This window comes from Protopterus annectens, chromosome 1.part1 (genome assembly GCF_019279795.1).
Source record: "Protopterus annectens isolate FY-2018-M chromosome 1.part1, PAN1.0, whole genome shotgun sequence".
Taxonomy (NCBI): Eukaryota; Metazoa; Chordata; order Ceratodontiformes; family Protopteridae; genus Protopterus; species Protopterus annectens.
This window is the reverse complement of record NC_056726.1, coordinates 295,250,248-295,264,252: the sequence shown is the minus strand read 5'-3', so window position 1 is coordinate 295,264,252 and position 14,005 is coordinate 295,250,248. Positions and strand designations below refer to the sequence as shown.

General features: G+C 39.1%; 1 protein-coding gene across 1 annotated transcript in view; it reads right to left on the bottom strand.

Annotated features, from left to right (window-relative positions):
• The window catches only part of FAM234B (family with sequence similarity 234 member B), a 1,027,012-nt gene that overhangs the window by 409,968 nt on the left and 603,039 nt on the right, over positions 1-14,005 (bottom strand). Inside the window, exon 11 of the mRNA XM_044087023.1 lies at positions 12,262-12,408. Coding sequence (XP_043942958.1) covers positions 12,262-12,408 — 147 coding nt within the window. The remainder of the gene's footprint in view (positions 1-12,261; positions 12,409-14,005) is intronic.

Here is a 14,005-nt window from a genome sequence, read left to right as displayed (position 1 = left end):
TCTCACTGGCAGACTGCGTAGAAGGAAAAAATGAAGGAGATGAACAGACTGATTAAGAGACAACTCATTGACCACCTTTGGCATAAAAGAAGGATTAGTATGGAGAGACACCCTGTCTCTGTGAAAAACTAAAAAAGGAGGCTCAGCCATGACAGCTTGAAGCTCAGATATTCTCTTCACTGAAGTGAGTGCCAAAAGAAGAACAATCTTCCAAGTACAATGTTGTAAGGAAGCTTGAAGGAAATAAAGTTTGAAGAGACAACATCCAAAAGGAAGGAATCTTGAGAAAGGCATTGTCGCACGTCTTGTAAGGATGTAATAGACAAGACTTTGTGGGTTCTGTTCAAGCAACTTTATTATGTACAAACACATCAGGATTGAGGCTTAATAACTTTAACTTAGGTAAACTTGTATACAAACTAGCTATTACACTCACACATGCTCACTCTCTGGCTGCACTCTCAAAATGGCACTGAAGCTAGCACGTACATGCTATTTATACGCACGTTCAGTCCCTGAAATGCTTCTTAAAGAGACAGCACACACACTCTGTTCTACATCCTCCCTCTTTGAGAAATAGGTTATGCAATATTGACAATAGCAGTTGACATGCAATCAATACAAATAGTTCTCTGACATGCAATTATACAGATCTAAATACATATATATAGAATCAAGCCCAGGTCCCTGTGTATTTCACACTAGGTCTGGTAATATGACCAAAACGTGTAACATAAAATTTAAAATAATTTAGCAACTGGGACTGTCTCTGCTGAATGTTTAACCTTAGGAACATCATCAGGAATGGAAGTAGAAGTTAAGACGTGTTCTGCAACAGGAACATTATCTGGATTGCTCCGAGATCTAGAGTCTGTATCACAAGAACAATGCTGTGAAATCGATTCTGGTACAGGAAGATGATTGTCTGTGATTTCTCCTGTACTCCACACCCTCAGATTTTACGAAGTAGGATCTTGGCTCGGTACATACACCTGTTACTTGACCAACCCGGTCAAAGCTTTTTGCCATTTGTATCCTCACTGTCTCTCCTCCTTTCAATGGATAAAGAAATCTGCTTGATTTATCATAGCTGGACTTCTGGAAAGAACGCTTCCTGAATGATTGGGCTCTAATGGTTCTGATGTTCTTAGCTTTAGGCCTCAACAAACTGGAACCAATGAGCAATCTTGTTCTGGTTTGCGTGGATAGAAGTCTCCGAGCAAGTGAACCAAGTATATAGTCACAGGGTATGTTTCTGAGATTGAATAAATTCAAAAAGACGTCAGTATTGTCAAACTTTGACCTTTCAAGTAATTACTTTGCACTCTGTACTGCACTTTCAGCTAGTCCATTTGACTGTGGATATTCTAGAGTAATAACTTAAAAAAATGGCCTGGATGCACCGGAAAGCAATAAATAATTTATTCCACAGATAAATACAAGTGCTTTCACCCGACCGTAGTGCTGGGCTTTTTCAAGTAAAAACAAACACATACAAACACAGACCAGTATAAATACTCTTTCCCTTAAAAAAGGCATCAAAAGTCCCTTAAAGGGACGTTTACATTCATTGCTCTAAAAATAAAAATGCATAGCAAAGTGCAAAACACAAAATATGTGTGAAAAGTATATAAAACATATAAATACATGTGTTTAAAATATTGCACTATTTTCCATTCATAAAGTACATTAATACAGAATACCCAAGGTTATTTAAACCCATATTGTGGTTGCCCAATAAGAACAATGTAAGTTTATATGGGTGGCTAAAATCTTTTTGCTTTTCTAATTAAATAAGGTTTAACTGAAATATGATCATTGATCCCTGGGTAACTGTTGTTTATTCTAGACTACTAGTAACATGTACAAAGTCCCATTCTCTTGCAAATTTCTGAAACAACTGACTAGTAAATTGAGTACCATTGTCAGAAACAACTTTGTGTGGACTACCATGGACGGAGAAATGACGTTTCAGCTTAGTGAAAACAGCAGTGGACGCTAGGTTAGGTAGTAAATCGATCTCAAACTTGTTCGAATAAGAGTTTGCCAATGCTAAGTAATGCTGATTGTTCCACTCGAATATATCAGTGGCTACTGTTGACCAAGGCAGTTCAGGAACTTGACTTAGCTGAAGTGGTTTTCTCTGCAAATGCGGTTTAGTACTATTGTACACTGAACAAGAAGAAAGTACTTTGTCAACGTCTTTCATTAAAGAAGGCCAAAATACTACTTCTCTCACCTTTCTTTTAGTAGATTCGGAACATGGGTGACCACGATACAAAATCTGGATATATTCATGTTGTAAGGAAGCAGGAACAACAACTCTAGGACCTTTGAAAATAATGCCATTTTCCATCAACATCTCATCTCTGTAAGGAAAATAAGTTTGCAATTCAGGTGGTATATTAGATTGCTTTGACGGCCATCCAACATTAACATAGTGGTTGAGCTTTTGCAAAATTGGATCAGCTTTGTATGATCTCTCAGCTCATCAAGTCTCGTGGTAGAAAAATTAAGCACTTCCATTACGTCAAAGTCAAAATTCTCTGTGTCAAACTGTTGCATTCTATATCTGGGGATCTGGATAAGGTATCAGCCATATAAAGAAGTTTGCCTTTTGTATAGACCATTTTGAAGTTGTACTTTTGCAATTTGAGCATCACTCTCTGTAATCTCGCTGGAGCTGAATGCATAGGCTTCTTTAGAATAGTAACTACAGGCTGGTGATCAGTTTCAATCTTAATTAGCTTGACCATAGATATAATCATGAAACTTTGAACATGCAAATATTATTGCCAAAAGTTCTTTCTCAATCTGAGTATATAGATGCATAGGTTACTGGTCTGCCTTCTTGAAGAATAACTGTGCCAAGACCAAATTTTGAAGTATCACAGGAAAGAGTTACTGGTTTATTGTTATCATAATATCTTAATGTAGGTGGGGTGGCAATTTTCCACTTAAGGTCTTCAAATGCTTTCTGGTGCTGTTCCAACAAAGACCATGTAACATTTTTGCGAGTCAGCTCTGTCAAAGGTACTGTCAACTCATTGAAGTCTGGTATAAACTTGCCTAAATTGTTGACCATGCCAAGAAAACACTGTAGAGTTTGAACATTATCAGGTGCTGGCATCTCAAGAATAGCTCCTTGCTTGGACGGATCTGGTCTCAAGCAAGTGCTGGTAAATAAATGACCTACATATGTAACTTCTGGTAGTCTGAATTTGCACTTCAGAGGACTGAGCTTTAAGCTCATGTCACATGCTCGTTCTACAACTCTCTTAAGGTTTCGGTCATGCTCTGCTTCACTATTGCCTCCAACCAATAAATCATCTACTATTATGGCAGAAGGATGACCTGAAAAAGTTTGTTCCATTGCACGCTGAAAGACTTCACTTGCAGAATTTATTCCAAATGGCATAGTGCCCAGGAACAAAAAAGAGAATAAAGCACCTCTGGGAAAAAAGAAGTGGTTCCCGAGGAGGTTGAGGGATGCCCAAAAAGGGAGGAAAAGATTTCCAAATCAGGAAATCCCCTTGGCAAATACTGGACAGAACGCAAGAGTCTGTTGTGATTCTTAACCAATTTGGAAGGGACAGGGAAAGACACAGGGATAAAAGGAACCTGGCCAAGGGAGAGGGGAAGCAAACTGTCAACTAGAACTCAGTTTGTCCTGAAAAGTAGGTTTCTGGGAAGTAGGGGTTTGAGTAGACTTAGAAGGAGGCACACATCTGGAACCATGTTTACCTTTGGGCAGAGGACGAGACTTTCTGCAAACAAAATTTGGAAGGGTAATTCCTTCAAAACATTGGAATAGGAGAAAAAAATATGGTCTTACTCCTGCAAGACATTGTCTTTATTCTGGAGAGACTTCAAAAGTTCAGCAGCAGGAGCACCAAAAAGATTTACAGTATCATAAGGAGCATCCAATAGTTTGGCCTTAATGTCATCACACAAAGCCTGAAGATGAAACTAACAATAAAGGTTCATAACTGAACCAAAGGCAGCAGACCTGGAGGAAGCATCATCAGCAACATAACTGTGCTTAATAGAATGGCAGACAACTTGACAGGTGGAACCCAACAAGGAAAGGGCAGAAGCCTTCCCCTCACAGTCAGGAAGATCTGAAATTACCTGAGAAAAAAGGGCCAACACATACCTAGTCATATGAGTCTGGTAGTTAATGGCCCTAAAAGATAAAGTGTCAGCAGTATAAACCTTCTTGCCCTGCCTCTCTATGGCCCTACTTATCTGAAGGAAGCAGCTTGGTAGAGGACAACAGCTTAAAGGAATGGTCAGAAGAAAGACACCAAAGAAGGGTAGCAGAAGGGTATCTATACAAAATTTTACATTCATCAAGCACCTTGTGAAATTTGTCAGGCTCCTTGGGAGCTTGGAGCCGAGAATCCAGGGGCTACAGAAGCTGCTGAAAACGTATCCAGGAGGGCAACTACAACAGGGGAAACAGCCAAAGGTTTGGGAGACTCCATCTGTAGGAGCTCATAGCACCTTTTCTGGTTATCAGAAATTTGAGAACAAGCCCACTTACACAATTCCGTCATATGAGTAACAGTGTCCTCAAAGATGAGTTCCTCTAAAGGGGAATCTGGAATAATAGAACCTTCCTCCTCTGAGCCATAGTCCAAGGGGGAAGGTATCTGAGAAGAGAAACCTAAGGAATCTTCTCCAGAATCCTGATCCTCTTCAGAGGAATCCAGTTCCCTAGGTCTTTTACGAGGAGAGGAAGACCAGGGAGGGTTAGATACAGACACCCCTTGAGGAGGCTTTAAAGTCATTAAAGCATTAAACAACCTCTGAGTAAAATACTGACATTTTAATTGGGGATCCTTAACTGCAGGGGAAATATGCTTGGTTTTCTGTTTCTTTTTTGTGGGACATCTGCAAGAAACACCTTAAGAGGGTTAGACCCTTGGCGCCACTCAATAAGCAAAGTATGGGAAATCTCCTCCCTAATTCAATACCCCTCAGTCCCTTGGATATAATCCAATATAATAATATTGCTGCTGATTATTGCTGCTGAATGTGCACTATACCTTTAAGTGTTTTGGCGCAATTTTTAAAATGATTGGATTGGTTTATGTATAAAAAGGAAGTTATGGTGCTTGTTGACTGTTCTGAAGAAGACTGGGTTCCAGTTGAAAGCGCTTAACTGCTATAGGATTGTGGAATAAAAGAAAAGAATTTACATCCTTTCGTGCACGAGTTTCTTTGGGAAGTTCCTGTTCTTTTTAGCCTTGGATATAATCAGTCAAGGTTCCCCCCTCAACATCTGGAGCAGATGTTTATAAAGCCTCCAAGAATGTGCGAGAAGTGGGATCCATGCTGGCCTCTGACCGGGTTGGGGCAGAGGAATTCAAAGCAACCACCACATAATACTCTGGGCTTTTACTAGTCTCAAGAGAGATGTCCGGGGGAGGCTGGACAGTAACCATATCAGACCTAAGTTTTTTTGGCCTTTTTCTTGGCAGATGACTGACCTTCGGGACGGGAAGACTCCACCACAGTACCTTGAGCCAACAGCTTAAGATGTTAGTTTTCAAGGTAAATAGATAAGGGAGAGAGACAAATATGTAGGTTCTTAGGGACAAAAGCTTGGCAGAAAGAACACTGCGCATGGTTGTGGGAGGTACCCAAACAAAAGAGACACTAGTTGTGATGGTCTTTATGGGGAATCTGCCTCCCACACTGACATCTTCCTTTTCTGTATGACATGAAACCAACCAGTACTAAAGAAAAAAAAAAGATAAGGAGAAACCTCAGTGGGACACGTATCTGAAAAATGGCATAGAAGAAAGGTGTTCAGATCCACGTTCAATGATGGCTTTTGGACTGGAGGCAAAGAAGTTCTGAATGTGTGCATCTGTACATCACCTTTATGCCCTACGCCCTGCAGAGGGAGTGTACGTGTGACATATGGTGTCTGTAAGTACTAAAAGTTTTGGTATACTAGACAGACATTATCTTTGGCAGAAGATCCCTTCATTTATGAATACTGCAACAGTGACATGAAGGACATCTGTTATACATCAAAAATATTAAAAAAAATAACAATACAGTAATAAAAAAATAAATATGTAAAACACAACAATTTTACAGACAGTCCATTCTCCAAGCACAATAATGCCCTCCAGGATGTGTGTTACAGGGCAAATAATACACTTCTACGGGTGTAGAAGCCCTCCACCTGTGGCTTTGCACCTGAGAACACTGCTGGGCTTGCGTTATTTACACAGTAATACACACCCTGTTCAGCATTATTGCTTGCCTATCAGGTGGTTGCTGTGTGAGAACTAACGCATCAACACTGCCTCTCTTGTCTTAGGAATTGTTGGCAGTACATATATGCTCCTGCTCCCATCCATCCTAACCCCCCTCCACTCTTTCTCCTACCCACACTGCCCTACCTTATCCTACTTAATTATACTTTTTGCCTGCCACATCTGAGGGGTTGAGGGGGCAGGGGGGGGAGATGTACACTTCCTATTTAGGAATCTTCTATTGATGTAACTGTTACTGTTTGTACTACTTCTTGTTTGACCCTCGATTGTTTGTAACTAGAAGATACTGTATCAACTCCTGGTTTATCTCTTGTATTATCTGTTGCATGTAAATATTATTACTGTATTAATTTATTGTTAAACTTCTTGTTGATTTTTTTGTACATATCTACTGTGGAGCTTTTCTCCCCGGGCCTCCATTTGAAAAGAGCTAATTTTGGCCCAATGGACTTTCCCGGTTAACAAACTTCAAATAAATAAATAAATGTATGTTTCAGCCCTGCCCTCTCCCCTGAAATGGCATGCTCATCCTTCTCTGCTAGCTCAATCAGGCACCCAAGCCACAAGTAAATTCAGGTTACCTGAACTGAAGTCTGTGCTCTCATCCCCCTCCCACACCACCAGGGATGGCAACAAGAAAATGAGAAAAATGGCAGAGGACCATGAAAACATGATAGCCAACTGCTCAGTTTCTGAAGCCCTTACCATGAAATAAGCAGAGACAAATACAAAAAAATACAGAAATAAAACAGATGAACAAAATGTGATCCAGTAATAAATAACATAAGAAAAGATGATACCGATGCTGCAACTGTAAATTGTACAAGAACTACAAAAAAGGCACAGTGAAATAGCCAACAAAGCTTGCCATAGTGTAGTACAAACTAAATCAAATCTGGTTTCCAAGTATAAGTGAGAAAGAATATTTTAAATCACTGTTAGGCCAGACTAATACAGAGAAGAATAAGAGTACACCTGTTCAAATGTCTGAGTTACCTAAGTTAGCCTCACCAAATCTCAGTACAGACATTCACTTGCATTTATGCAACATAAACTGTTTACTTGTAAAGTTAGTTGAGACATCAAGATTCTTAGCTATGAAACCAGCAACATCCACTTCAGTTCATGCAGCAGTAATGACTGCTGCTTGACTGGAAGACCACAGTCTATGCTACAAATGTTCGCAATTCAAAAAGTTCTGTGAAACACAGGGAATGACACAATGATGGATGACCTTACTATGACATAAAGCTATACAGAATATCCCACTATGGCCAAAAGTCAGTGCCACAGTTGAGAATTTTACTGTCAACAAAGGGAAAGCATAGAGAATGGGAAGTGTGTAAAGTGTACTAAGAGAAAAGTATGTTGACAGGCAAAAAAAAAAAAAAAGATTCCACAAAAAACAATGACAGGGACACCACCAGTCAGCCTAATATTTAGAGATGAAATTTAAAATAAAATTTCCATCTGTGAGGAGGTTAAGGGTCATGCTAGAGGAGCTTCTTAGGAAGTGAGATTCTGAACACAAATTCCAATATGAAGAGACAAAGAAAAAGAGAGGCTAGAGAACACAAGTTCCACAGAGTACAGCTTCTTCTAGAACACAAGTAGGAGACAAAACAAGTGCTGAAGACATCCAGGGTCCTAAGATTAGCAGATGGAATGATGCTACTTTGCAAGATACAGCTCTTTTCTGAAATCATTTTCTGATCATCTTGATAACTAGTCACCTAGTACTAGATGCAACACTTTGTCTTGTATGGTTCATTTTGCTAGAGACTTTCCTAACTTAGGCTAGGTTTCAGAAAGAGTTACCGCAAGCGGTAAGCCCTACAAGTGGCCAACTCTTTGCTGTAAGCCTTCCAGATTCAGAGACTGGCCGACATCAGAGATTTTTCATGATCACAGGAATCACTAAATTGCACAGTTCTATCACCTTTCTCAAATGACAGTGAAGCAATCTGGGGCAGCAGATAATGCTAATTAGCCATGTGCTCTCTCCCAGAAATGTCTGTGGTTACCCACTTATGCTGCTGAGCAATTCAGAGAACTGTTCTGCTGCATAACTTATTTACATTTATTATTTATTTGTCTTTGTTTACTGAGAAAGTCCTACTGGGTAATACCCATTTTTGGCGGACGCCCAGGGAGAAAAGCTCCATTTGCTTACATTGCATTATACTAAGTTCCAGTTAAACACAGAGTACTTACATTTCTATTTAAATTTAATTATATTATAAATATTACAATAATATGTATTATTACACATTTTAAGACAGCTGGCTATAATAACTAATTAAACCAAAATATTGTGGTCACCCATTGCAAACAATGAGAAAGGCTTAGTGAAGTTCAAGGAATAAGTAGTGATGGGGGTTTGTGTGTCTTGTGTGTGTGTGGGCCTGTGTATGTCCGCATGTGTGCACATGCGTGTGTGCATCTGTGCACGTGTCTGTGCATGCGCGCACGTGTGTGTGTCTGTGTGTGCATGCGTGCATGTGTGTGTGTGTGTGTGTGTGGCTACAGGGGTATGAATGGGCTAGGGTGTAAGTTTGTTTATATGTCTGTCTTCCTGCCTGTCTGTCTTGTTATATGTGTACGAGTGTGTGCCTGCCTGGATGGTTGCAGGAGGGGTTAGTTAAGAGAGTGTGTGTGTGTGTGTGTGTGTGTGTGTGTGTGTGTGTGTGTGTGTGTGTGCAGATGTGACTGAATGCATTTGTGAATTTGAATGTGGTTGAGTGTGGGGGGAGAGGATAAGTACACATCAGTATGAGAAAGTCTGTGCAGTGAGTGTGTGTGTGTGCATGAATGTCTGAACATGCGTGTGGATGTATGTGTGGGGGAAGGACTTGTGCCAATATGATGCATGGGCCACCAGAAGTAATTACTGCCTAAGAGTGATTTTTGCAGGAGCAATAAAAGGGAGCATTTTAGAGACATGTGCATTGTGGCTAAAGTTGTCTCAGAATCATTTTTTCTGTGATCACATAAATTGGCCGATCTGCGGCAGGCACTCTTAAGTGACTGGAGACCCATCTTTATGAATTCCAGCCAAAATCCTTTGAAATCAGAGTAAGCATGATATTATTTAGCTAAAGGTGTTAACAGAATTTTTTTTAGTATAAGGAGAAGAATATTCCTCTCTAGAATTTTTAGGGTCTACAAGAATGTTGGCTTTTAAATGCCTGGAGTTCTTTTCAACCTTTTACGAATGAGCTAGATTACTTCTGGCAGAGGCATCTGTAGCACTGTACAACAGACGAAAGACGTATTAGTTTCTGTTGTTTTTCCAAGTCATGTCCATGATTTTCATTTGAGTTTTACTTTTTTCTACAAGTAATTAATTTGGTTGCCCTTTTACATTACAGTGATGGAGAGGAACATGCCAAAAAAAAAAAAATGCTAGGGAAATTAACCCTAAAATCCATTGTGTGTATCAATGGGATCATTTCACACCATTAGCTCTTCAACAATGGTGTGGAAAAAAGAAACACCTGCAATCTCTGGATAGGAAGGTGAAGGTAGGTATTCATGAGTGGGACTATTCCAAACAATAACAATAACTGGAGAAAGGCTGCTGGGTGTTTTCTGGTATAGTGCTCTGGCATCAGCTACTGGAGAGAGGTCTCTTGAAGATTTGGAGCCAGGTAAGTGTCCAGTATTATTTATCTCAAGACTATGAGATGGAATATTTGCAGCTAATAAATATAGTTAAAAATGTGTTTATGTCATTTTCAGTTAGCTGAAGAGATCATGGTAATAAACTGGATGCATCAGGTTAGAGAGGGAGAGATCCCCAGGACCAGGGAGACAGGAATAGGATATAGAATTTCACAGAAAATGACCTGAGAGGAGTTACGAGTGCTAAGAAGTGACATACAGAGCTGGATGTGCTTTGTACCAAGGAGAAATGTCTAAGGGTTTAAAGTAATAAAGCAGACATCAAAAGCAAGTGGGTTCGAAATTTATGTTTGGAAGTCTTTACATAACATTTTTTATATATCACAAGGATTGCCACATTTTATTCTAATCATAACTCCGATTGCTAGAATTATTGCACAGGTGAAAGGTGCAAATAGGATTATATTTTTTGGTAGTCTGAAGTTACAGATGTATCTAAAGAAAGTGGAAGGATTAATAAACTGTCTTCTGGACATTCATCTAAATTCTTCCAAGGATATTTTTATCAAGGAATTGAACCAGAAAAATCAAAGGAAGTGTGATATTCAAAAATGTTATTCTTAATATTGACTTTGGCAAAGAAGGTAATAACAAGATGGAAGCCTACTGATTCTCATACAATTCAGGAGTCGTACAGGTTAATAAATCAGTTGGTGGGACTTGAAAAAAATGGAGCCAGATGGAAAGGTAGCTAGAGGTATGGCTGAGAGGGTTGAAGGGATAAACATTTACTGAAAGTGAAATAAGTGATTCCTCATGTGAAGTAACCAGATCTCACTGGGGACACACGGAATAGAGTAAGCTTAATACCCTAAGGCACAGTAATCAGTAGCATAACTGCAATGCAATATATTCCACCCTTTGTTCATTTTTGTGTATTGTTAATTAGGAAATGTTTTCAGTTGTTTTTTTACTGATTAGATTTTATTTTCATTCATCTCCAGGTATAGGTGGAAAATTGCTGTAATAAATGGTTATACAATTAAAAAAATTGAATTAACACTAATATGCATGACCACAAAACTCTAATTTGCAACACAACTATCAAAATTCAATATAAATAAAAACACTTTTTTAAAGAATTTTAAATGGGGGATTCTGCTGTGGAGGGGGGCTTCAAATTTCACTAAGATCACTGTACCTCGGGGAAAAAATAATTCTCCAAGATTCTCCAATGTGGGAATTAATCCACATGAATCACACTAATCAATCACTAAAGTCTAAAACTTCTGCCTGGCATCCATGCACCCACCATCCTTTGTTCATCACTGTTTTATGAACCCATATCATCGCTTGTGATGAGTGCATTTTCTGTTTTGCTTACAGTCACAGTATACTTACTGGAACCCAAAGTATACTATCTCTGCCTTTGTATTACAAATATAAACTGCCAGGCAGAAACACAGAATACTGCAACAGACAAGGCTGGATTAGTGCAAGTCTCTAATGTCTCCAGTCTATTGTGTTAACATCAATCAATGATGAGTCTCCATCTCCCAGCCTGCTTTACTGCTGCAGTCCTCTTATGTGTAGCCAATGAATTCTTAAAATTCTGCTGCTGCAGTCACACCCAATCCTATCAAAGGCTTCAGACTTCTATTTTTATGCATCATCCATTCTGCCACTACATTTTCCCTCTCCCATGAGCATCCTTTGAGTATGCAACAGACCTAGTGTGATTTCTAGTAAAATATTTGAATCCATTCTCAGTTAGCACCTTCTACACCATCCCCTCATAACAGGCCTTCTCAGGTATCACTCTGCTTGAAGCTACACCCCCCGACATAAGAAAACACTCCCTGAAGCCTTAAACTTTTACAATGACACTTCAGATGTTGACCTACAGTTTTTTTTTTCTACTTCAGCGGAAATGTACAACAAACCCTTTACCTTTGTAGACATTAATTAATTTCACTTGCAATGCCTTTCTCTATCCATGCCATTAACTTCTTAATCAACTCTGCAGGATTCTCCAGGTATGCGCCTACATATTCTCTACTTTAACATCATCACTTTTTAGGTAAATATTCCAAAATCACAAAAGATACACCACGTAAAATCAAGTCCAATGACGTATATGCTGGCAAATGTACATCTTCACCCCACTGATTACACTCCCTAAAAGGCTGAAATAAATCACTAAGCATGTAATTTAATAAATATATTTTACTATTCTAAGTATTTATTACCTTAGACCTCACATAATTAGAGTTGGTGGGCTAATTACAGTGGGGACTGGCTCGTGCTTGCTACGGAGACTTTGAAGAGGAATAGCAATTACCTTTGAATATTACTGACGGCAGATCGAATCCAGCGTGGCTCTAGGTCTTGTCCTCTCAGAAGAGTTACTTTGTGACGCGTGGTAATAAGCAGGTCACTGTAGTTCTGCCCAGGGCTTCTGACCATCTGAAGGTATTCCACCTCGCCACTGTATATAATCAACAGACAAACATTTTGGATAGGAAAATGCCTTGATCCAACACAAAAAATACTGGTTGTTTCTGAAAGTTATCACAGTGCAGACAGCAAAGATTGAATTACCTAGTTACTCCACCACGAACTTTGAAAAACACACACATACATGCACATATATAGCAGGATATCGACACATACCAGAGAGGCATTTCAAGTATAGGTAGATGTAATGAAAGGTTGTATGAAGATTCATCACATATTAAACATAATGCATATTTAATCATAAAAAAACAAAAGGACAGTTTAACAAGTGAACCGGGATTAACACAGCTAGAAAGTCAAAGGAAAAGCAGACTGCATTTTATGTAACCTCAAGAAATGAAATGACATTCATTTTCTACAGAATCTATCCTTTGCTTTATTTCATTTGACTTATGTATACATTTGCTCATGTATTTATGTGTGAACTGTTCTGCCTGCCATTTGTTTACAATGGAGTACCATATTCAAATACTTTGTTTCAGTGACAGCCTGTAAGGCTGATGATCTGTCTATTAAAGAAATCCATAACTCATTCCTGCATAGCAGAGTGTCAGATGACCCCCATTACATTTGTAGGCACAGACAGCCAATGACCATTCCAGGAATTATTTTAGAAGTATTAAACTTTATTTAACTTCAAACATCCAAACTGTACTGTTACATGAAAATACTCCAAGTTTACAGCCTACATGGCTCTGACGGTTCACAATTTAACACGTACATGGCTCTGACGGTTCACAATTTAACACAGCTATTTATGCTTCTCCAAGTGTGACAAAAGAGAATTAATGCAGTCTCAATCTCTTTCATTTTTTTGTTAGATAAATCTAGAGTTGCCACTTGTCCAATTTTACAGATTTTCTGGAAACTGGGCTCCTTGTTCAGTTGCCCATTTTTTGAACCCTGTGCTCTGGTTTTGGGAAGCACTGTTTGATAGTACTTCTTCACTCCCTAGGGTCAGCCACGTGTGCATATGATATCAGAATGTTTCCATACATGGAACAGAACACTGACATCCTGCTAAAACACACATGCACACACACACACACACACACACACACACACACACACACACACACACACACACACACACACACACTCATGACTAAAGGGTGAGCAGGCTCATCAGCTCTTGAAGTGCTGAAAGTAGCCATTCAGGCATAAAGAATGTCAAGAAGCCAAACACAGGGAAACTGAAGAATAAATACAAGGGCTTGGCTCAAGGACTGGTTGAATTTGTAGACATTAATTTCAATTCAGTCTGTAGCGTTATGGTTGGGTTATGCAATTCTTGCAAACAGTATGGGTCTGGAAACCAGACTGCAGTAAGAATTTTCTTTTTTTTTTTTTTTTTTTATCCTAGCAGGATGCCAGATATAATGAGCCAAGGCTTTGAAGGACTGAGGCGAGCTGGCTTACATCTCAGCTGAACTGCACCTGACATTGCAAAATTTCCCTAACTGTATTTGCTTCATACTTTTGTTTTGTTCCAAAAAATATAGTTTTCTGGTAAAGTACTGAGGGTTGCAGTCACTAAAATATTGACACACATTCAATGTTTAGATTTT